The sequence below is a fragment of the Dromiciops gliroides genome, chromosome 3, assembly GCF_019393635.1.
Source record: "Dromiciops gliroides isolate mDroGli1 chromosome 3, mDroGli1.pri, whole genome shotgun sequence".
NCBI lineage: Eukaryota > Metazoa > Chordata > Mammalia > Microbiotheria > Microbiotheriidae > Dromiciops > Dromiciops gliroides.
The window spans coordinates 505,450,756-505,476,592 of NC_057863.1; the positions used below are offsets into that span (position 1 = coordinate 505,450,756).

Here is a 25,837-nt window from a genome sequence, read left to right on the forward strand (position 1 = left end):
GCCTGATTGATTTGACCTGATGTACGATGTGTCCAAACACACAATACCTCTCCTGGCCTTTAGAAAAGCAGTCCTAGAAAGTTATTGTCTCTAAGGAAGTCCTCAAGAATCACTGGTAGGAGTGTTCCTGAGTATCCTATAGCTCATCTGCCTGCTGACAATAGTAGGGAAAAGACTAAGATATGTGATAGGAAGATTTAAGATGTGTGTGGACTATCAGACCTTGCATAAGAGAACTGAAATGAACCAATATACTAGACCATGAGTTCAGGACACCTTGAATTGCTACATTCAAATTATCATAGCAGAAGAAAATAAGGAAAAGATAATACTAATCCCAACAGATTTCTGGGATCCCTGTCACTGTTCATCAGGTACTGGTTTATACAGAAGACCTCATTAGATTTGAGAAGACATTGAAAGGCATAAGGAAAGAGTACTGAAGGTATTAGATTAGCTAGAAGCTGATGGTCAAAATCTGTAAATACTTATATGTATAATGCAATAGAAACAATAAAAATTATTTAATAGATGAAAATCTCTACTAGGCATGTGCAGGCAGCAGATAACTGAACCTTCTCCTCTATTCCTTTGTCCATTACTTTATGAGCTATGGAAGAAGGAAAGGAAGGAAAGGTATCTCCCTGGTGTGGTATAGAAGATGTTGTTAACAGAAAAAGATTCCATTTTTCAGAATTGTGGGGACCAATTTTTATTTGGGGAGTGCTAGCTAAGCGGCTCGCTGCAATATTGGGGCAAGGAAGGAGATCGGCAGCTTCCCTCAAAACAGAACAAGATTTATTTTAACAAGAATGAACTTAAAAAAAAAAACAACACAAACAGGATCAGTAGGATCAAGGGAACGGAAATAAAATGGGGAAAGGGAAATTATAATACCTGAAAAAATACCACCGCCCAGGAATCAGCTGAAAATGCGTAGCAGAACGCCTGTCGCTTTCCAGCTTCCACCTCGAATGCCCAATTCTCTTCCCCCAAACCTAGAAACACCCCACACAGCCCCAGCCAATGGGATGGCCGCTCTGACAGTCACATGACTGCCCTCACTAGGTTTCCAATCATTATAATTTTGCCAGGCCCATGTAGGTGATGACGTGAGGTACCAGAGCCCTGGCAATGGCTACAACCAGTGGGTAGAGCATCATGCGGTTTGTGGAGCCCCAGGCCAGTGCATGCTGAGGCATAAAAACCTCAAATAACAATTAATTCTTTATAGAATGTGTGGGTTGAAGGTAATGTTCAAAAAGGACAGAGTAAAGAATTCTGGGAAAGGAATGAAGTATATACATTGCAAATTGGCAAAGATGACAAAAGACAAAAATGTTAAAGTTAGAGAGGCTATGGGAAGACAGGCAGAGTAAATACACTGCTGGTGAGCTATGAATTGGTCTAACCATTTTGGAAAGCCAAGTTATACTATAAGAGTAATTAAACTGTACATTCCCTTAGACCTAGTGAAATCACTACTAAGCATATGTCCTGGGAGATTAAAGATGGAGAGGAAAAGTCTCATACTTAAACAAACATTTATAATAGCACTTAATTTTAGTAGCAAAGAAATTGAAGGAAAATACATATCTATTTTGGGAGGGAACAGCTAAACAAAATGCAGCTTATGAAAGTAATGAATTTTGTTGCATTATAAGAACTTATGAATATGAAGAATTCACAGAAATTTGGGACAATCTATATGAATTGATGTAAGAAAAAGTAAATATAAATGTACTTATTTAAATAATGATCACAATAGCATAACAGACAAAAGCACTGAAAGATTTCAGAACTCTGCATTGGCAGTCACCAATCATAAATTTCAAGGGGGTAGAAAAAAGATGGTGGAGTAAATGCAGTGACTCACCTGAGGTCTCCCAATTTCTATTCTGCACAATTATAAAATAATGCCTTAAAACAAATTCTGAAGCAGCAGAACCAACAAAAAGATGGAGTTAAACAATTTTCTAGCCCAAGACAACTTAGAAGGTCAACAGGAAAGGTCTGTCTCACTGGGGTGAGAGTTGGAGTGCAATTCAGTGCAGGCTGAGCCCCAGCAAGCCAGCAAGCCAGCAGAAGATCCTGGGGATAACTGAATCTGCAGTGGCAGCTTCTGGAGCTCTGAGGCCACAGAAAGTAAGGGGGTCAAACAACTGGTCAGGAGATTATTGAGGACCATTTCCTGGTGCAGGACTCTGTTGCACTGTTCATACATGGTTCCAGGTCACAGGGTGAGGAAGAACACTAGCAGGACCCTGGTCCCAATTCCAAGGCCCAAAAGAAAGCATGTGGTCACTCAAAGACCCAGAGCACAGACTGGGAGAGCAGTGACCACACCTCTCCTTTAATCATACCACCTTGGAAGAACTGAAAACTTACAGAACCCCAGAACAGCTCTGAAAACAACAGAAGGAAAAACCTGAAGCTTGGGACAATGCCCTCTACACCCAGTGAGCAGAGCCTAACTTTAACATAAAGTTAAAAGTCAAGAAATATGGGGCAACTAGATGGCGCAGTGGTTAAAGCAAACAACAAAGAAAGAATCTGACCATAGAAAGACACTATGGTGATAGGGAAAATTTAAAAACAACAACAATAACAACCTTGAAAGAAGGTAACAAAGTAAAAAGAGATACATCCAAAGCCTCAAAGAAAAATGTGAATTGGTCCCAGCCCCCCTTCAAAAATGATTTCTGGAAGAGCTCAAAAAAGATTTTAAAAATCAAATAAGAGGGACAGCTAGGTGGTGCAGTGGATAGAGCACCGACCCTGGAATCAGGAGTACTTGAGTTCAAATCCGGCCTCAGACACTTAACACTTACTAGCTGTGTGACCCTGGACAAGTCACTTAACCCCCATTGCCCCGCAAAAAAAAAAATCAAATAAGAGAGGTAGAAGAAAACCTGGGGAAAGAAATGAGAGTGATGCAAGAAAATTATGAGAAAGAGTAAAGGGGCCACAAAAAATAATAAAGAAAATAACCACTTAAAAATAGAACAGGCCAAATGGTAAAGGGGTCATAAAAATCCAATGAAGAGAAAAACTGAAAAAGCAGAATTGGACAAATGGGAAAAAATGTACAAAAATTCACTGAAGAGAAGAATAACTCAAAAAGCAAAAATGGCCAATAGAAAAAAGAGGTACAAAAATTCACTGAAGAAAATTAATTTCTTAAAAAGTAGAATTGACCAAATGGAAAAAGACATACAAAAATTCACTGAAGAAAAGAACTCATTAAAAAGTAGAACTGGGCAAGGATAAGCTAATGACTTTGTGAGACATCAAGAAACAATAAAATAAAATCAAAAGAATTAAAGAATAAAGAACAATGTGAAATGTCTCATTGGAGAAAACAACTGACCTAGAAAATAGATTAGAAGAGATAATTAAGGAATTATTGAACCACCTGAAAGCCATGATCAAAAAGAAGTACCTAGACATCATCTTTCAAGAAATGATCAAGGAAACTGCCCTAATATGATAGAATCAGAAGGTCAAAAAAGAATAGAAAGAATCCACCAATTGTGGCAGCTAGGTGGTGCAGGGGATATAGCATTGGCTATATCAGTCATGAGGACCTGAGTTCAAATCCAGCCTCATTTACTAGCTGTGTGACACAGGGCTAGTCACTTTAACCCAATGGCCTCCACAAATAAAAAGAAAGAATCTACCAATAACCTTCTAAAAGAGAACGCCCCCCCCCCAAAAAAATTCCCAGAAGTTAGCCAAATTCTAGAGCTTCTAGGTCAAGAAGAAAATGTAAGCAGCCCAGAGAAATAATTGAAATATGAGGAATCATAGTCAGTATAGCACAAGATTTAGCAGCTTCTACATTAAAGCATCAGAAGGCTTGTAATGTGATATTCCAGAGTTTGGTAGAGATCTAGGATTACAACCAAGAATCACCTACCCAGAAAAACTGAGTATAATCATTCAGGAGAAAAAAATTGATACTTAATATAGTAGAGGACTTTCAAGCATTCCTCATGAAAAGACCAGAGTTGAATAGAAAAAATTGACTTTTCAAATGCAAGACTCAAGAGAAGGTTAAAAGTGTTTACATTCCTATATCAGAAAATCATACTTGTAACTCTAAGAACTTTATTATTATTGGGACAGTTAGAAAGGAGTATATATACATAGAGGGTACAGGTGTGAGTTGACAAAGATGGGATGGTGTCTAAAAAAATAACTGAAGTGTGAGAAAGAAGGATACACTGAGAGAGGTAGAAGGGGGAGGTAGAATTGAGTAAATTATTTCATATAAAAGAGTCACAAAAGAGCCCTTTATACTGGAAGAGAAGATGGTGAGGGAGGGTAGCAGACAATGCTTGAACCTTACTCTCATTAGAACTGGCTCAAAGAGGGAATAACACACACATTCAGTCGGGTATAGAAATTTATCTTGGGGCAGCTAGGTGGCGCAGTGGATAAAGTGCTGGCCCTGGATTCAGGAGGGCCTGAGTTCCAAATCCAGCCTCAGACACTTGACACTTACTAGCTGTGTGACCCGGGAAAGTCACTTAACCCCCAATGCCTCGCAAAACAAAACAAAAAAATAAACAAAACAAAAAAAACACAAAAAGAAATTTATCTTACCCTACACAGAATCAGGAGGGGAAGGCACGAAATGGGGGTAAGGGGGGGAGAGGCTGATACAAGGGAGGTCAGATTGGGGGAGGCAGTTGTCCAAAGCAAAACACTATTCAGGAAGGAGAGGGTGAAAGGATAGTGAGAGAAGAATAAACAGAGGGGAAAGTAGGAGGAAGGGAAATACATAGTAATCATAATTTGAAAAAAAAATTGGAGCAAGTTTCTCTGAAAATGGACTCTATTCTCAAATATATAGAGAACTGACTCAAATTTATAAGAATACAAATCATTCCCCAATTGATAAATGGTCAAAGGATATGAAGAGGCAGTTTTCAAGAGAAGAAATCAAAGCTTTCTATGGTCATATAAAAATGCTTTAAATCACTATTGATTAAAGAAATGCCTCTTAATGCTCATCACAGAAGTGACAAGATATAGGTACAAAGTGAAGCATACATTGTTAGACATTACAAATGCATTGATTTGTAGAAGGTAGAATCATCAGAAAGTGACTATGATGTTTAAAAAGAGTATCAATATGAAGTCAGGAGGACCTGGGTTCAAATCCGGTCTCAGACACTTGAACTTACTAGCTGTGTGACCCTGGGCAAGTCACTTAACCCCAATTGCCCTTACAAAAAAACAAAAACCAAAAAGAAAGAGTATCAATAAAATATTAGAAACAGAGAAGGAAAAAAAGGTTTCCAGGAGAATGGTGACAACAGGCAAAAGCTGCTTCAGGCAAACTGTAGAAACCCCCAACCTGGGCTGGGAGCTGCAAGAACTGGACTGGGAATGATGGTAGTAGCAGTAACAGAAAGGATTCAAGACCTACACCTCCATAAGACTGGTAATCATAGTTCTTTGCAGCTTTGGAAATTCAGATGGATCCCAACCATTTTGAAAAGAAGGGCTTTCTTAAAAGAAAGTGATGGGCAGCTAGGTGCGCAGTGGATAGAGCACCGGCCCTGGATCAGGAGGACCTGAGTTCAAATCCAGCCTCAGACACTTAAACACTTACTAGCTGTGTGACCTTGGACAAGTCACTTAATCCCAAATCGCCTCACCGAAAAAAAAAAGAAAGTGAGTTCTTACTTGGGTAGCAATCACCTAGAGTTGAAGTTCATTTTTATTAGTTCACTAAAGGTAAATAAGAAGGTAAACCCTATGTGCATTACTGATACTATAAATACATATTCTATGCTAAAATGTTATTTGGAAGTCTAATACCCCTTATTGTTGCTGTTTGTCCTTAAAGAGGCCCAATGACATCACAGAGTGATGTCTTAACTCATGAGTAAATTGAAGTGAGACAGTTATACAAAGCTGTCAGCATCACTCTCTTCCAGAGTCATCAGAGGTCCAGCGGCAAATCAAAAATCAGGATGACTGGTAATGGTAATGACACCTAAGATGTAGTAGATGACCTTAGCTTCAATGTCTGACCAAGTTCTAAGCAAAACCTCTATGGCCACTGAAACAGTTTGTTCTCATCTGCCCATTCCCTCAGCAGAAGTCTTCACATGCTTAGGGTAAATAACCCCCAACTAACTGACAGGTTTGAGACTTCTCAGTTACCCTTAACCTGGTTTTGCCTGTCTGTCCAGACTGTTTACCAGGGTATGGTCATTGGGCATGATCCATATCCTTGGAACCACAGGTGAAAGTTGAGTGAAAGGTAGACACCATAGGTAGATAAGCAGCCCTGGAAAGGGCTCAGCAATCCTCACACTAGAGGTGCTAATCCTTCTTGAATACCGCATACATCCCAATGCCTCTAAAAGATACCTAAAAACCAATAAGCTTATTATTTTTTCTGAGAGAGAATCTGACTAGGGGCAAAATTCATGATATTATTATTAATATATCTCCAAAACTAAAACATCTCTCCTCAATTCATAAATAATTTAGAATAAATCGATTAGAAGGTTTTAAGTAGATTCCAACATTTTGATTATATCTGTGGAAAGACCAGGTGCTTTGAGTACAGCAGGAAGCTGAGTTGGTCCCAAGCCATCATAAATAAGGTCCTTCAAATGGTTTATTAGGATGAATGGAAGAGGGGCAGCTTGGTGGCACAGTGGATAGAGCACCATCCCTGGATTCAGGAGGACCTGAGTTCGAATCCAGCCTCAGAGGGGCAGCTAGGTTGTGCAGTAGATAAAGCAACAGCCCAGGATTCAGGAGGACCTGAGTTCAAAGCCAGCTTCAGACATTTGACACTTCCTAGCTGTGTGACCCTGGGCAAGTCACTTAACCCTCATTGCCCTGCAAAAAAGAAAAAGGAAAAGGAAAAAAATCCAGCCTCAGACACTTGACACTCACTAGCTGTGTGACTCTGGGCATGTCACTTAACCCTCATTGCCTAGCACCCCCCCCCAACAATAAATAAAAAAGATAAATGGAATGGAAGAAGAGAAATAGAAAGAAGCCCAAGTCCAATAAAGAAAAGTATGAGATTCAAGGTACCTATAAAAAGTGATTAATGTGTATTGGACAGTATTTGTATGCATGAGATAAATGACCAAGGAATCATCTGTTTGGTAGGAATTTTAAGAAGTTATTTACTCTATCAACCTTGTCTTCTGGCAAGATTACATCTAACAGAAGAAAAAGAAAAAGGTGCCATGTGTACAAAAATATTTGTAGCAGCTTTCTTTGTAATAAAAAACAGGAAACTAAAGGGGTAAGATCGTATATTGAGAAATAGCTGAACAAATTAGGGCATATGAAAGTAATGAAATATTATTGCACTATTGTTGTTGTTCTTTATTTATCTTCACTTTTGAAAAGGACCAATGGCATCACAATGGCTTGTGACATAATTGAATTTTAAGTAAGGCAGAGTAGCACAATATTGTCATCTTATTTTCTCTTCCAGAGTCATCAAAGTCCAGTAGCAAGACAAAAGTCAAGATGACTAGCAATGGCCTGAAATATAGTAGTTGACCTTAGTGTTTCTGATACCTGATTTAACTCTAAGTGCTCCACAACACCTGCTTCAGTCACCTTCATGGCTGTTGGAACAAATTGTTCTCATCCATCCATTGCTCCAGAGAAGTCTTCACATGCTTGAAGATATCTCCCTACCTCAATGATGGGCTTGAAGCCTGTCAGTTACCCTAATGTACTATAGGAATGACAAAAGGAACAGTTTCAGTGAAGCCTCAGTAGATTTCCATGGATTAATTCAGAATGAAGTGACATAACATGCTGAACAATTTATACAATAACAATTATGTAAAGAAAAACACCTTTGAAAGACTTAAGAGTTCTGATCAATGTAATGATCACCCAAGATTCCAGAGTATTGATGATGGAGCATGCTTACTACCTACTTCCTAACATAGAAATGATTGACTCAAGATGACAAATAAGATGTGGATTTTTGGACATGGCTAATGTGAGAATTTGTTTTTGCTTGACTGTGCATATTTGTTTATAGGGCTTTTTTGTTTGTTTTGATTTGTTTTGGATTTAGAGGTAAAGAGAGCTGGGAAGATGAGGGAGGCCAGAGATAGGTTTGAAAAAGAAAGAAAGGAAGAAAGAAGAGTCATCAAGCATTTTAACACATAAAGAGAAAATAAATGTCAAAAGCAAGATAGCTTTGAAAGTTTTAGGTTGAATTTATTATATATTTTAAAAGAAAAGAAAAGCATAAATCTATAAAAATCAATAGCATTTTGGTATAATGATAAAATCCAAGAGGCAATGGTAAAGAGGGAAAATATGCATAGATTCAATTACAAAATGCTTTTTAAAGAAATAAGGAACAACTTGAAGAGCTGGAGGAATATTCAGTGATAATGGCTGGCCTGTGACAATACAATAAAAATTAAATACTACTAAGTTTAGTTTATAGTTTTGATACTATACCAATCAAATTATGAAAAGGGGATACAGACAGTTCTTGCTTTGCATAAGAGGACTGTCCAGGGAATTTTCCCAGAGACAGAGAAGGAAGGGAAGAAGGAAGACAGAAAGGGAGTTGTGTGCCAGTGTAGGAAGGGGTCAGCACATGGTTCAAAGACATGTTGGAGCCAGGAACCAAGAAGGAAGAACAAGAGGAGGAACTTGTGGGTCTGGGGACAGACATAGCTCAGCTCAGACTGACAGAAGACACATGGGCCTCGCTACTGGAGGTCTCAGTAGGCAGCCATAGAGCAGTGAGAGAGGGGCAGGAATTGGGGGGGGGCACAGAATATAATAAAGTTAATAAAATTAAAATATAATACACTAAAGGTATTTTTTTTTAGAATACAGCTTTCTTTCAGAATTCTTAAATTCAAATTTGTATAATGTGAATTTACATAAAGTGAGAATTATCTGTACTTTATAAGACTTGATAAAATAATAAAATTCATTTGGAAGAACAAAATATCTAGAATATAAAGTAAAATAACGAAACACCCTGGAACATCTCTCTGCCATACCAATCTCTTTCTCCAATTGCTGAGTTCCTTTTAGGCCTCCATTTGAGGGATAGGACCAGGCCTACCATTCTTCATTGCCCTACTTGTTGTTTTTCTGACTCTATGGACTTTGCCCTTAAAGCTCTATGTGGGGGGTAGCTAGGTGGCGCAGTGGATAGAGCACCAGCCCTGAATTCAGGAGGACCTAAGTTCAAATTCGGCCTCAGTCACTTGACACCTTGACACTTACTAGCTGTGTGACCCTGGGCAAGTCACTTAACCCCAATTGCCTCACAAAAAAAAAAAAAAGCTCTATGTGGGTACCTTCTCCCAAGTAAAAGTGTGTTGCCTGTTCCCAAAAAAGTAGGACTAAAGGTGGAAGGGCACTAGCAGACCTTAAACTATATTACTGAGCAGCAGTTATCAAATATTTGGCAGCGGTTAAAAATAGAGTAGATTAATGGAACAGACTAGACAAAAGAACACCAGAAATAATGGAACTCACCAACCCAGTGTTCAATAAACCTGAAAATATAAATTACTTAGGAAAGAACTCCCTATTTAATTAAAAACTGCTGGAAAAAGTATAAAGGAATCTAGCAGAAATTAGGCTTAGAGTAGCATCTTACCCCATATTCCACAATAAATTCTAAATGAACATATGACCTGAATGTTAAATATCATACCATAAAAAAATTAAAAGAGAAGCAGAGGGGCAACTAGATGGCGCAGTGGTAAAGCACCGGCCCTGGATTCAGGCGTACTAAGTTCAAATCTGGCCTCAGACACTTGACACTTATTAGCTGCGTGACCCTGGGCAAGTCACTTAACCCTCATTGCCCTGCAAAAAAACAAAAAACAAACAAAAGAGAAGCAGATCATATACTTTTCATAGCTACAGGCAGAGGATGGATTCTTTTTTTTAGAGGATGTATTTTTTTTTCCAGACCTTTATTTTTTTTCCAATTACATGCAAAGATAATTTTCAACATTCACTTTTGTAAGATTTTGAGTTCCAAATTTTTCTCCTACCCTTCCTTCCTGAAGCCAGCAAGCAATCTGATATAGGTTATACATCACAATCATGTTAAACATATTTCCACATTAGTCATGTTGTAAGAGAAGAATCTGAACAAAAGGGGAAGAAACAAAAACAAAAAAACCCACAACAAAAAAAGTGAAAATGGTATGCTTCAATCTGCATTCAGACACCATAGTTCTTTTTCAGGATGTAGAGAGCATTTTCCATCATGAGTCTTTTGGTACTATCTTGGATCATTGTATTGCTGAGAAGAGCTAAGTATATCACAGTTGATCATTGCTCAATGTTGTTGATACTGTGTACAATGTTCTCTTAGTTCTGCTCATTTCACTCAGCATCAATTCATGTAAGTCTTTAGAGAATATATTCTTAACCAAACAAAGGATAAAGACAATTACAAAAGTGAAATAGATAATTTTGATTATATAAAATTATAAAGCTTCTGTAGAAATAAACTCCATATATCTAGGATAAGGAAGGAAGTATTATAAGGAAAATTTTTGTATCAAATTTTTAATAAGGTTTAGTATCTATGATCTACAGATAACTAGTAGTTATTAAAGCTTAAAACTACAATAAGACTTTGGGATATTCTGAATAAGGCCAAAAGCCACTCTCTCTAATAGAAAAGTGATCAAGGGCTATAAACAAATGGTTCTCAAAAGAAGAATTGCAAACAATTAACAGCTATATGAAAGAGTGTTCTAAATGGCCAATAATAGGAGAAATGCCAGTCAAAACAACTCTGAGGTTTTACCTCACACTCAGGAAATCTGTAAAGATAACAAAAGATGAGAACAGTCAATGTGCTAAAGTTCTGGAAAAATAGGCATACCAATATATCAGTGCATTTGTGAATTAGTACAACCACTCTGGATATAATTTTGTAATTATGCAAATAAATTGACTAAAATGTGGGTACCCTTTGACCCAGAAATTCCACAAGGAGGCTTATACTCCAAGACGACCATTGATAAAAATTAAAATTCCACATAAACCAAAATAGCAGCTCTTTTTGAAGTAGCAAAGAAAAAAGTAGATGCTTATTAACTAGATCATGGCTAAACAAATTATGGTAATATTACTATGTTATAGAAATTATAAATGTGATAAATACAGAGAAGCATGGAAAGACATATAAAGTGATGCAAAATGAAGTAGAACAAAGAAAGCAATATGTACAATGACAAGAATGTAAATGGAAAAGACCAGTGACAAAAAAAATGAATGTTGCAAAGCTGCAAACAAGAATGACCCCAAAGAAGAGCTATGAGAAGGCACTTTCCCCATATATTTTGCACACATATGTATGCCATGGTAAAATATTTTCAAATTTTTTGGATGTATTTTGTCAGCTTTGTTGATAGTTTTTCCTTTTTTCTCTTTTTCTTAAAAACTATATATATATATATATATATGTATGGATATATATGGAAATGCTGACTTTATTTGGTATTTTTTAAGTTCAAAATTTTTAAAAATAATTTTAAAGACTATATATAACCTTTTCCCAAGGCATCCAGGTGACTGAGTGGATAGAATACCAGGCCTGGAGTCAGGAAGCCCGAATCTTACTTAATTCAAATCTGGCCGCAGACACTGACTAGCTGTTGTAACCTCGGGCAAGTCACTTAACCCTGTTTGCTTTGAGCTTCTCATCTATAAAATGAGCTGGAGAAGGAATGGTGAGACACTTCGTATCTCAGCCAAAAATAACCCCAAATGGGGTCACAAAGAGTAAGGAGCGATGACTGAAAGCTACTAAACAAAAAAAAACAAACCCTTTTCCAGTATCATAAATCTCCCTTAGCAAGATCTGTTTCCAGTGTAAAGAACAACTCATATTTAACTAACGGAAGTCTTAGAATCAAAAGAAACAGAAGCTATATATATACATTGTAGTAGTACTAAACTGTTGACTAAATATAGGTCTGGTAAACTAAATCAAGGTAGTTATTGGGACTGACACTTCGAGCACTTAGTGGTCCTTGATTTTCAGTACACTGTGGGTATTTTATGTCTACTTTGTCTTAGTTTCCCCCATCATTAAGAACAGCAGCACAAGTTATTATTTGCTTAAACACTCCAGAAATGCCAAGGTTTAAGTAATGACTAATGCTTATCAAAGTATTTGGTACCTTTCAATGCTATGGAAATGTTAAATAACCATTCATCAGAAAATGTTACAAAATGCTCAGGTTCTCTGGCAGAGTTTTGACAAATACTAAGTACTATAATTATATACAGATAAATATTTGACATTATTCTTGAATCATTCCATGTTCTTGTGTCCCACCTACCATCCTGTGCATCCCATTCTTAATAAGCACAACAAATATTTTACCATTTGCGAAAGGAAGCGATTACTTAGGGATTTTTTTTAAAAGGAGACAAAGTCTGAGTGTTTTTTTAAATGCAAGACAAATTATAACCAAAATATAAGAGAATGGATATATAGAGTATAGTATTGTATGCATGCTATAGGCATACTGTGTGTGAAAGGCATTTGACATGCTGCTTTAGAGAACAAAGACACTGTATACCCGACCCAGCATACTGAGGTCACTAAAACAAACAGGATGAATGGGAAAGAATTTAGCCCTTTGTAGAGTAGAAGCAACTCCAGAGGTTCCACTTTACTGGAACGTAAATCTATAGTTCCCTATAAGTGGTTATTACTATACCTTTGAACTCTACCCAAGCACAACCAAATAGAATCGAAGTCTAAGAAATTCATTCATTCAGATAAGACAAAGAAAAAAAAAATGAGCCTAAATCCTCCTTCCTAAATTTAAAGTCACTGATTCTATTCAGAATAGTATGTGGGGGTTAGTATTCTAACCCAGAACTGTTTAGATACCTCACTCCTAATACTAAACTGAGTTTGGGGCTATAAACTGACTCTATATATCCTGCTCATATTCTCTCCAAATCAAGTTAATCACCTCACTAATCCCTGCCCCCAACCATACTAATTGATGCTTTAGCACCTTTGCTCACACCATGTCTCCCCCCTGAATGCCCTCCCCACATCTTCAATATTTCCAATCATAATCCCTATATTAAGGCCTAATTTAAGCTCTACCTAACCTTTCAAAACTTTCCTCTTTATGGTCTAATACCTGATCTGTCCCCCTAATGAAAATGAAGGTAGCTTGGGCTCCCTTAAACATAGACCTATGAAAGCCCACACTCAGGTTCAAGATCTTCTTTAGGATAGGATCAATTCAAACTATAACTCATTAGCCTCTATCTAGTGGTTCTTTTTTATCAGAACAAATCAGAGGGCATATTTGTTGAAGGGAAAAAAAACATTTCGTTTAACAGGAAAGCAAGTAAATATCAAGGATAATAATGCCCCTATACATGCAAGGGCATACTTTCCACAGATTCCCACACCTAGTGGGAAAGGAAAAAATATATGTAGCCTAGACAACTGATGCTCACTACAGATGCCTGTCAGCTAGGAAAACCCTCTGTGCCTTCAAAGCCTGCCACTGTCAAACTGCTGATGTCATTTCCTGAATTGCTTGTGCTGGTTATCTGCATTTGGTATGTTAGCTGTTAGGAAACCTTTTTGAGACAACCTAAAGTCTCAGTGTTATTCTCAGTCATTTTGTGAGTCATATCCCCCACACTAGCACCCACAGCATAGTCCCTCAGACCAACGCAAACATTTTCGTCATTGGAACTCCTTTGCTTCTCCTTGAGGAACTACTCCTGGATCGAAGCAAAATTCCCTTTTAACTCCTTATAATGCCACTGGCAGCTAGCATTTGTCATGCAGATTACCCTGGAAAACTAAATAATGTTTTCCAGGGCCCACATATACAGGGAGATTGTTATGTGGCTGAAAGTGAGGCAGAATAAGCATCCCTAAGCTCCTTCTCCCCCCAACCCTTTCTCCAAAGGAGATTCTTTCATTCGTGCCACTAGAAGGAGCAGGGAAAGTTGCCGAGAAGACCACTCTGTTCCTCAGAGAGGAGAGGGTACCAGCTAGAATACATCTGTTTGTTGCCTTAAGTATTGTTTGTGTAGGGGATGTGAGGCTTCAGGTTCAATCTAACTTCTGGTTGCTGTTCATTATTGGTAGGGGAGGACCCCCAAGTTCTAGATCTGAAGCTTGACCTCTTTCCCTCCAAATACCAGTTCCACAATGAACACACATACCGATTATCAAAGAAAACCCAATTAACCAAATTGGTAGCAAAATAGAAATCAGAGAACATATGCATGGAGTACATACCAGATTACACAGAGTAAAGGAGTTCTGCCATTAGAAGCGAGGTAACAGCTCAAACAAGACCTAGATCTCACTCAAGAGAGAGTTCCCTAAGGTCTCTGGTGTAGCACGCTGGCGATAGGGACAGGATGAAGAGGGCCAGCTCCTCTCATGTCTTTCCAGTCTTTTCCTTCAAAAACCTGAAGTGGAATTGGCTTTTTACATATTCTCTATGCAAACTGGAAGCCAAAAAATACCCAAAGCAAATTACCTAGTCCAAAGTAACTTGAGCTTGAAGAGAATGGAAGAGCTCTAACTTTCTCATACTCACAGCAACTGTGCTCACCCCTGACACAGGCACAGAGGTATGATCTCCACCAATAAGGAGAGAATCCCATACCAATGGGCTTTAGGACTAAGATTATTACTATTACTACTACTTCTAACACTTATAAACCACTTTAAGATACACAAAGTGCTTACACCTTGTTATCACATTTGATCCTCACTACAATCCTGGAAGAGGGAGTAGTGCTGATTATTATCCCACTCACAGAGAGGTTAAGTAACTTGCCCCACCACTCCGCCAAAACTGCTCTACAAGGAGGACTTTCCTTTTCCCAAGACTTGTACTTTGAGGTCTTAATAACCAAATTCAGCTGAAGAGAGACAGTGAGTGCAATATAGAGTGGCAAGATCAGGCCTCACACTTATGGCTTCCTTTCTCTTACCTCAGACAGGAACTGAGAATCAATATTCCTGCCAACCTTTTCCTTTTCATGGGGTTCAAGATATATGAGTTCACCTCATTCTACACCTTTATTTTAAGGTGGTGGAAACTGACAGTGACTGTGCAGGTTCACCCAGGCAGTACATGGAAAGGTTGACATTATGAAGGTCTGGTGTTAACTTTAAATCCAGTGCTCTTTGATCCTCTACCCAATGTTGATTTTCCGTGATTGGCCTGATTTATGTTTCTTGTCCCCTAAAAGTCTGGAGCTGAGCATGAGGCCTCGCTCAATTCTGTTTTCTGGTTCTGAGACAGCAGGGCCCACCAGTTAAGAGTTCTGAGCAGGGAAGTAGAAGACATGGACTCTAGGCCTTAGTCCCACCACTAAGTACGTGTGATTCCTGGGGCAATCCTTCGCCTAGGCTAGTTACCTCCATCTATAACAATGGAAGAATAATCCCTTCTCCTTCCTCCACATAAATGATTCACGGGTAAAAGGAGAGGAAGATAATATCCTCATCTTAGATTTAACAGAGGCCTCTAGATAGGCCCCTTTGAGAGGGGGTCCTGGAGGGCGGAGCGGGGGGAGGGGGAGTCTGTTTCTGTCCGAGTGTAGGGAATGTTCATGGACCTCCCTCTCAGGGGATCCGGGGGAATTCCAAGAATCACTCTGAACTAAAGGAACATAAGATGAATCAATGGGGTGATCAGTCAGAAGTAGAATACAGTAAACCGCATAGAATCACAACACTGAGGTGGAGCGACATACACCTCCAACCCAGGAATTGAAGCAGCTAAGGCGGTCTCCATGGAAACAAAGAAGAGGGGCAACTCAGCCTCTTCCGCCCAGCGGCCCGCCCTCAAGACAAATTAACCAATGATTCGAGGAAGCCTACCAACGGGAAGGTGTCATTGATGGGGATGAAAGAACCAGAGTCTGCCGCTGTCCAATCGATTTTGAGGTTGCGCGTCCGGGACTCTTTCCAGCAATAACCAATAGTAAGGCCACGATGAAGTAACCTCCCACCGCCACTGGAGATGGAATGAGGGAGAATAAGCTGTTGAGCGGCCGCTTCCGATTAGTGGGGTTAGGAACGTAGCGGCTGAAAGCCCACTTGTCATTCGCTGAGGCTAGAATACGCGGCCGCGCTGCGGGAATGGGGCTAGACCGGAGTTGGAAGTAGAGTGGAAAAGAAGCGGCTGAGGTTCAGATCTTGGGAAAGGGCTAGCCAGGTGAGGGGACGGGGAAGGGGATGCTGGGAGGGAGGATAGGGTAAACACTGTACGTGAGGAGAACGGGTCTGAGAGGAAGAGCTTGATGGCGAAGAGAAAGGGGAGGGAGCAGAAAGTGGGGCCCTGATCCTCACAGCACCCCCACCCCCCAGTGCCCGATGCCGCCAGCGGGACTGTAACATTTAATTGGAGCAAGAAAAGGGCCCGGCTTTGTAGATGGGGCTGGCCTTGGAACCAGCAAGACCGGATTTCAAGTCCTATCTTTAAGATGTACCGGCTGTGTGAACCCGGGCCTGTCACCGAACCTCTCGGTGCTTAGGGGCAACTGCATTGCCGACAAAGTGTTGGTGTTCATGGATAGAAGGGATTTCTTTGCATCAATTCAGTCACGGCTCCGAGTCTTTTATCCTAAGGGAAGAGCCAGGGAAATGTGGTTTTGCAAATTCAAGTGCCCTTATGAAAAGGCTGAATATCCCTTCCCATGGTGTGCTGGTGCGGAATGGAGACAGTGATTTTCGGGCCCCAGAATACATTAGCAACACACATGGAGAATACGAAGCTAGGACTAAGTACACTGTCATGCTTTGCTGCTAGTAAGCTGGTGGGTGTGAGCCAGTAGAGGTAGACAGCCCTGCTGTCAATTCAAATCAGGCGTTTGACCTCGATCCCGGAAAAGTGAGAACAGGGAATCCAGCCCCACTTGCGTGACCATTGGTCTGAATCTACAGGCAGACACAATCTCTCAGACCTCACTTCTTCTGCCATTCTGTGTACTTAGCAGAGGATTCTGTCATCTGGTGGGATTTTGTGAAGCCTTACAAAGTTATTTTCTAAAGAAATCCCTAGAAAGGAAGTTGGGGGAGGGGGGGGGCCCATAACCCACAAAGTGTAATCCCCTTCTATGGCTTGTACATCTTCCTCTTCCAAGGCATACTCATCCTTTCAGGAAAGAAAGTGACTAAGTGCCTACTATATTCCAGGTGCTGGGAATACAAATACAAAAGTAAAACAGTCTTTGCTCTCAAGGTCCTTTCACTGTATTGGGGAAAAAACACTTGCACAGATAACCAAATGGAAAATAGATATTTTTATCTGTAATTGTGATTTCATTCATGGAAGGAATTTCAGGTGAGGGAACTCCCTTTACCAATGCAGATTTGCAACTGTGCTGCAATTTGTCTTAGAGTTGCCTAGAGAAATTAAAAGTTAAATGACTTGCCCAGGGTTACAGTCCATATATGTCAGGACTGACATGCAACCCTTGTCTTCCTGACTCCAGAGACTTCTATCTATGCACTACACCATTCTGTGTAGTTACAAAGTAAATGCAAATACAACTTTGGGTACATAGGGAAGGGAAAGGCACTAATTACAGAAGAGATAGGCTTCTTATAAAAAGTGACTTTTGGGGCAGCTAGGTGGCACAGTGGATAGAGCACTGGCCCTGGAGTCAGGAGTACCTGAGTTCAAATCCGGCCTCAGACACTTAACACTTACTAGCTGAGTGACCCTGGGCAAGTCACTTAACCCCAATTGCCTCACTAAAAAAAAAACAAAAAAGTTAGTACACATAGCAAGCAATAAACATAGAGCAGAAAAAATCTTGTCCTGAATTTTCCAGTGTTTACTAAGACCAAGGACTAGACATTTTCTGGAAATTCATAACTTGCCCTGGTTAATTTTCTTCAACAAGAAGACAGGTGTGGGAGTGAGCGGATTGTGATCTACATAGTTGGAAGCAATCCCATCAGTAGGGTATCAAGTTGTAATTTATTGTTGTATAAAATGACCCTTTCTTTATAACCCCAGTTACTAATTCTTCTACCCCTAAATTACTAGTGTTATAATTTTATCTGTGTATTTTTCCCTCTAGTTGGATTTTTTTAAGGGAGTACCTTCTAAGCATGAGACAGTCTGTGAATTACTGTTATGTAATTAACAGATAAACTGTCGTGTTTGAGGAGCAACATTTACGGCAGTTTGGTAGACTACAGTGGGCAGAGGCAAGTAATTAGCTGGGAGAGGTAAGCTAAAGTCAGATTTTGAAGTGCTTTAAATGCTTACGGGCAAAGGGGAGCCATAGAAGTTTCTTGAGCAGAATGACCTGATTGAGAACTCTGTGGAAGATGAGAGGGAAAAGACTTGAAGCATATGTACCTGCATGAAATATAGTCTACAGCTGACCCAGTGCTGCTTCTAGAGATGTGGTTCAATTCGGAAAATGGGAAAATAGTGGTAAGATCTTGGCTTTAAAGTTGGAAGGGACCCCAGAGGTCATCTAATCCAACCCCCTCATTTTATAGAGGAGGAAATTGAGGTTCAGAGAATATGTGTGATTTGCCTAAGGTCACACAGTCAGTATAAAAAAAATGGTGGTGGGGGGCGTTAAATCCAGGTCCTGACTCCAAGTCCAGTGTTCCATTGTGCCTTCCCAACCACCACCACTCCCAAATATTCTGATATTTATTACCCACTGTGAGATCAGCAAGTCCACAGAATAGTGGGTTTTTTTTATGCCAACGCTTAGTTTGCCACATAAATTTAGTTCTTCTAGTAAAATGGTAACATGACCTCAGTACAGGGCTTATTCATATCTCTTCACAAAATGCTTTCACCACTGTGTTGCTATGAAGAAAATGCTTTGTTTTCCCACTTAGTAAGGTGAGGCTTGGAGTAGTCAAAAGACGGCCATGGTTGCACAGGTAGTGATTTTCAGAGCCTAGTTTGATGCTGGATCTTGTTTCCAAATATACCACACAGTGGAGTCCAGCTGTTACAGACTAGTGATGACAAAAAGCTAGTACACATAGCAAGCAATAAACATGGAGCAGAAAAAATCTTGTCCTGAATTTTCCAGTGTTTACTAAGACCAAGGACTAGACATTTTCTGGAAATTCATAACCTGCCCTGGTTAATTTTCTTCATATTAATCAGAAAATTCCCTCCCTCAACCCTCCCACTCCCAGTCAATTGGTTTTTTTGTACACAAATGAATGCTTGGGTTTTTTTGTACATAAATGAATGACTTAATAAAAACTGGAAATACGAGGAAGGAAGAAGGCAAATAGAGCACATAGGACATTTAATCCTCTTCTTGTAGCAGAGCAGTGATGCTAAGCCAAAGCAGCAATACTGATGTTTCCTTTCTTCTCCAGAATGTCTGCCATTGTACTTGGAGTGGGTGCAGGAGTATTCATCTTAGCATTGCTCTGGGTGTTGGTATTCCTGGTGTGTGTGTTGTTATCCAGAGTCTCCGGTCCAGCTAGGTAAGATGTTCTTTCCAACTGGGGGTCCTAGGTGAAAGCAATTAGAAGTTAAATTGCTGACATTCATTAAACATTTAGAATTCAGGAGATCATTTTTGTAATTACTGGCAGTTTGAATGAGTTGCATTTTAGCCTGTCATAAACACTGACTATGTTATTTATGGGTCTAAAGAGAAAGATTTATTTTTCAGTTTTCACTGTGAGGTGGGAAAACATGCCAGAAATAGGGAAATCTTTCTTCGCCTTTCACAAATTTTTTTTAATTATTTGTTTAGATTTATAGAATTTGGTTACTTCTTTTTCTGAAGTTCTAAATCTGGGCTCAGATTTCGAAACTAAGAAGCAGTGAATACCCCCAGACCAGCATACTAACCTCTGAAAAACAATCGAGTTAAATGTGCTGGCCTATGGATGTTCTGTCAGTGATGCCAGAGTGAAGGTTGTACAAGTAGCTGAGTGTTTATTGCAAAAAAACCCTTGCTTTGACTTGAATTCTTACGGTCATTACAACGTGTAGATATGTACAGAGGCAAAAACAAAGGCCCCAAACTTGGAACATCAGAAATTTGGATCCTGTTAGAAATACTTCAAGCTAGTACCTATGTAAAACAGAACCAAGAGGATGACTTTAGAAAAATGTCTTACTTTTACAGAGCTAGGTGGACAACAGGCCCTCTGAGCATTGTTGTGGGACTAGAGCTTAGAATACTAGCTCCTGGGAACAATCTCAGCCCAACATATTGGTGGAAAATGTAAACAGTGCTTTTAATACTTGTGGTTTTTATCTTCCAGGTTCTCTATCATTTTTGTTTTCTTTGCTGCTCTGATCATTACAGCAGTTCTGTTGTTCTTTCCCAGGGCCACTGAGGTCACAATCCAAGAGGTAGAAATTAAGGTAAAATTCTTTCTTTTTGCCTTTCTAATTGCGATTCTTATACCCTTTCCAAATCTAATGGGACCTTCCCTGGTGTAGGGTTGATTTGTTATGTGATATTAGAAGAGCTGTGGTGGCAGAACAACGAAGGGGAAAGCTCAGAGTGAGTTTTAGTTCCCCTTCTGCCCATTCTCGAAGAAAAATAATGTAGTTCTGAATCTTTACTGGAACACCATCAGACATTTACATGCCTGTTATAATGTTTTCTCCAGTTTTCTCCATTACATCAAACAAGCAGTACAGCCTTCAAAACCAATTCAGACTTAGAAGTGACCTGAGCTTGCTGAGTGACATAGCCTTTCTCCTAAGTGTAAATATTTCCATCTGTGAAGAATAGTTCCTCATTGAGAAAAGTAGTCAGCAAAGAGGAACATTTTCTGTTGAAAGCTGAAGTATAGAGAAACTCTTTGGCAGCAAGACAGCATGGTACAACAAAAAGAGGACACAACTTGAAGTCAGAAGTTCTGGCTCCAGAACTTAGCTGTGTGCAAAGTCCTTAACCTGTCACTTTACATATCAGTAAAAAGGGAATGATACTTGTACTACCTTCCTCATAGGTCTGGGGTGAGGAAAATGCTATGTAACATGTAAAATATAAAAGGATTCAATAAATGTAATCTTGTTGTGCTGCCTCTTTTGCCTCATTCTAAGCTTGTCTGCCAATAGTTTGTTGTCAGTGCCCCAAGATCCATTTCATTATCGTACAAGATTATAGCTATGCCATAGAATATCTGGCTCAGATCCTTGGGCTGTGTTATGTAATTTGGCTTTCTGTCTCTACCTTCCCTTGGTACCCGAATACCTATAAAAAATTGTTAGGCTTTAAATTTCATTGTAAGATCACTAGCTTTATCAGAATGTGGTTCAACTTCCTAAAATGCCCCTGAAAATTGTTCTTTAACCTGTACTTCCTTACTAGCACTCTCCTAGGCCCCAGTCCTTCCAAAGTAGCAATTAGTTTCATTACTCCAGGTCAGGCCAAGATGAAAAAATTTTGGCCTTTCTACTTAAGGGCCCAGAGCCCTTAGTAATATCTTACTTTACCTTAATTCTTAGTCATATCCTAAGTTATAACTTCTTTTTTCTTTTTTGAACATTTTATTGGTGATTTTCTTTTTTACTTCAGTATTACTTCCCACTGACTTTCCTACTCTCCTCTAATAAAATAACCTCCCTCCCCCAATAAGTCAGTAAAACAAAAACACTCATTGGACAAGTTTGAAAATGTGGTCTTCATTCTGAAACCCAGCACCTTTCTGACAAAAGATGGGAGGCAAACTAAGCTTAGTTTTTTTCTCCATTTGCCCGCAACCCAATAGAAATAGCAGAAACTGTCATTATTGCTACAGAGAATAGAGAACTATTCATGGGATGAAGAGGAATCTCAGTGATCTTTATAACTCATGGTTCTGCCTAGAACTGCCAAGATTAAACGTTAGTTATGAAAACTTATGAGAATATGTTTTCTATTAAGATTTGGGGAATTCTATTTTTAAATGCTGAGATTTCTGCTAGTGTTTCAGAAAATCACTTTGCCATTATAGGTGCCATCTATCTATATGTGAACTGGGGCAAATTTCTGCCTTAATTTCCCTGTCTCTGAAATGGAGAGAATGTTGGCTGCCTTCCTTCTTGGGCTACTGGAAATGTGAATGCTAGAGGAAAAGTACCATGGAAAAAGAAAATTCTATAAAATCAATCAACCTCTGTCACAGGAGTCTCAGACTCGAGAGAAAAGTTGGGTTTGGGCAAAATCTGCTTGTCAGCATGGCCAGCAAAATTGGAGTTCTCATTTGCAGGATTTCCTGAACTGGCCCCTGCAGCAGCCTGGCTCAATACCATATCAATAATACATGACCTGGGCCTTCTGCAACCAAGGCCTGCTAATTGGCTAATTAAAAAGTGAAACGTGTCGAACGAGCAAACATGTAGCCCGCAAGAGACTTGTTCTGTACTAGAGCCAAGGTCAAACTTATGTTAAAGCTGTTTCATCAAACTGACCTTTGTTGTAAGCAGAGCATGGGGCAATCCCTTGAGCAGCCGGGGTGGTTGCAGCCCTTTTCTTGTTGGGGTCTTTGGATCTCAGCCCTTTTCTTGTTGGGGTCTTTGGATCTCAGCAATCACACTGGGGCTTGGATTTGACAGGTGCTCTGTGTTTGGATCTCCACTCAGACATTTGGGATTATTTTCCAGGTGTTCTGTTCAAAAACCTCGGAAGCTGTGACATCCATTTGGTCTCTTTGTATTGCTGCCTAGCTAGGTTGGTAGATTATCAGAGTGTGAATTTAGGGAGCATAGAGATCTGAGGCCAGTTAACATGGTAGTGGAGCTAAGAGGCTAAAATCATTACTAACTTTTTGTTTCAGTCAGTGTCAAAACCAGAATCTCCCAGTGTGACTGGTTTATAGTTATTCATTTCTTTCATTGATCAGTGTATCATTTTGGGGATGTTACTGAAACATTTCAGGAAGGCGTTGCAAGTGATTGGTTATGGTCACATTTGTCCTAGGATTGTTGGGTGGGCAAATATTTATAAAGTAGCCAAATACCGTGTTTATCCTGTCAGGGACTTATCTGGCTCCACGTTAACTCAGGCAGTCTTAGAGCAAAAAACATCATCATCTAGGGAATGTAGAGTTAATGATCCTTCTAGAACTGTTCTAGGTGTTTTCTAAACTCTTAGCCTTTTAGTTCACTTTAAAACTCTAATATACCTCAGTTCTAAAAGGGAAATTCCTTTTCCATTTGTAGAGGAAAGCCAGAGTGGGGTAGTGTCTGAAGTTACATCTAGCAATTAGTGAGCTTTGCTAAGCAGAGATTTCCAAATTAGTGTGACAAAGACATTCAAGTGAAAAGCAGCCCTTATAACTGTCCTTTCTGACATGGTGTTTCTCTGTTCTCTAGATCATAGACAAGTTCTTCATTGGCCGTTATGTGCTACTGGCTATTCTCAGTATTTTCTTCTTTGGAAGCCTCTTCCTGGTTCTAATTCACCACGTCCTGGAGCCAATCTATGCCAAACCACTTCGATCATACTAAGGACTATTCAAAGAAATACCACAAACTACTATTGAACAGAGATGCTGTTCCGTTTTACATGGGCAGCTTCTATGTCTTTGATCTGGCATAAATTTCATGAGTATCGGGATTCATCGGAAGGAGCTATGGAATTATGCCTTTGGGGACAGATTCTCATTGACTTGAGAGAAACAGTGATATCTTCACAATCACTTTGAATGACTGGACATCAATTGCCCTTTTTATACCTGTTTTCCTCCTATTTAGAATCAGAAATAAGAGTGCATAACTATTTTGGAGGGGGGCTTAAATTAGGATAAAATGGAATGATTTATAGGAAGAAAATGTTTGCCTATAGCTGGCAGAGTCCCCAAATCAGTTTTTTATGATGATCTGTCAAACTACATTGCTTTCAGAGTCTATTTCATTTGGAAAGGAAGTACACTTAGATCTGAAGTGGTATGTTCATATTTGGAAAGCTTTATTGACCACTTTATGTTAAAGAACTCTGGAAAAGACAGGTCTTATTTTCTAATACACTTGTGTTTTTTGTATTCCAAGTTCGATTAGAGGTGAGAAGAGGTAAAGAATCGTACTCCTCACTTTGGTAGTGAATAAATCTAATATGCATTGCATTCTGTACCTTCATTTTCTCACCCTTCTTGGGTTCTTTAGTTCCTCTTTTCCTCATTTACTAATGTAGGAATCCAATTTGAGACATTGTTGTATCCTTTTAGTACCATAATATCTTTTCACCATTGGTATTGATAGATGTCTATCTTTGGTGTCTGGCATTTCCTTTTACCTGTTTGGAATCCCAGATGGAGTGAGGTTAGTCATGAAATGGGCCAAGGTTCTAAATTTTATCCGTTTTCAAAATGACAACATATATGCCTCTGAGACACTTTAAGCCTTAGTCTTCTGGCTTAAAATCAGAAACCTCAAAATGAGGGCTACAAGTGAAACCAACTTAAGTTTTTGAAACTTCAAGACTTTAGAGAGATTAAGGTCACTTTGTAGCTGTGGCGTCTTGATTGTGAAGAGAAGCCACGACTCTTGTCCAGAAGGTACAGGAACTAAATTTTGACAGGGACATAGCTTAGGAAATCAAGAGGCATGGGGACAGGTTGAATCTCTCCAGTTTGTCAAGAACCCTACCTCATCCTCTTCAGTTAAGATGGACCCTACAGAATAATATAGTTAAGACTGAAGCTTCACTACAGAAATAGAGGCAGCTTCAGAGGGAACTATTTGTGAGGAATCTGTTTTGGCACAGACCATATGTAAGGGAATAAAAGGGGTAACTGGGAGATCATCTAAACAGATTGGAAGGCAAGAGCAGGCTAACAGATTTCATATTATTGTACTGTACTCTGGTTCAGAGCAGTTGCATCTGCTGCTCCTGAGGACCCCAGGTGCCTATGAGCTGCAACACATAGATGCTGGGCCAACCCAAGCGGAACACTGATTCCTAACAAGCACAGGCTTTTGCTTGTCAACTTCTCCTGGGAGAGTCCCTGCTGAAAAAGCAAGTCTGGAAGACTCCTATGGATAGGTGGCTGGTCATATATCTATCCCCCTTCCACTTTCTCAATAGGTATTTAGCTGTCAGATCATTGTTAACAGCAGTGAGGCTGTCAATGATTATTAAAATACAATACAATGGCAGACCAGATTGGGAACTTTTTATTTCTCCCTGATACCACTAACTCATAAACAGCTATTTCAAAAACAGTAGTTACAAGCTTGTGGGTGACAGGGATGGCCTCACTATCTTCCAAACTTCCATTTTGCTGGGCTTGAAGTCAAAACTACAGGACTAGAGTCAAAAGAATCTTCTCTCCGTGTAGCGTTCTGTCTTAAGCTCCAAGAACCCAGGGAGAAGCTGGTATCTATATCAGATCCAAATTTTTCCCACAAAGTGGGAGAAATTCAAAACAGGTTCGTTCTGTTGACTGTTACTAATTTGGGAGCTTTTAAGCCTTCAAAATGCATTGAATGATATGGAAAACATGTACTTGGTATGGGTCTGTCTACACAAAACTGAGAAGGTAAAGGGGGCACACATCATACGTTATGTAACATACACCACAGACATCCCTATCACTTTTAACTTTTCACATTCTGTGTTACTGAATAAGTTCATATTCAATTGGCATCCTGGTAAGTATTCACAATTATGATATGATGGTTGTTTCCCCCCATTCTCTCTTCATTTCTACCAGAGCTGTACCCTCTCAAAGCCAACATCAGCAACTTTGGCAAGACTGTCATGTCCTAGGACTTAACCTGTCCCCTTCCCCCAACTTCTCTGTCTCAGGGTCAACCATGTCTATCTCCTAACAATGCTGAGTTCTCAACCACTGCCTCCTTCTTTT

The 25,837-nt window shown here is 39.5% G+C and overlaps 1 protein-coding gene and 1 pseudogene across 6 annotated transcripts; one reads left to right on the top strand and one right to left on the bottom strand.

The window, feature by feature from the left end:
• LOC122747839 overlaps positions 1-16,572 on the bottom strand; it is a 105,560-nt pseudogene extending 88,988 nt beyond the window's left edge.
• On the top strand, positions 16,155-24,094 carry TMEM218 (transmembrane protein 218). 6 transcript variants are annotated; one of them, XM_043990574.1, is made up of 5 exons: positions 16,161-16,241; positions 18,115-18,265; positions 19,397-19,507; positions 20,300-20,402; positions 23,346-24,094. In XM_043990574.1, exons 3-5 carry the CDS (start codon positions 19,398-19,400, stop codon positions 23,478-23,480), a joined length of 348 nt encoding a protein of 115 aa, XP_043846509.1. In that variant the 5' UTR covers positions 16,161-16,241; positions 18,115-18,265; position 19,397; the 3' UTR covers positions 23,481-24,094. The 6 variants fall into 6 exon arrangements, with proteins under 6 accessions (XP_043846507.1, XP_043846512.1, XP_043846509.1 ...); XM_043990575.1 differs by having other exon boundaries at positions 18,184-18,265; XM_043990572.1 differs by lacking the exon at positions 18,115-18,265 and having other exon boundaries at positions 16,155-16,241.
• The last annotated feature ends 1,743 nt before the right edge of the window (positions 24,095-25,837 follow it).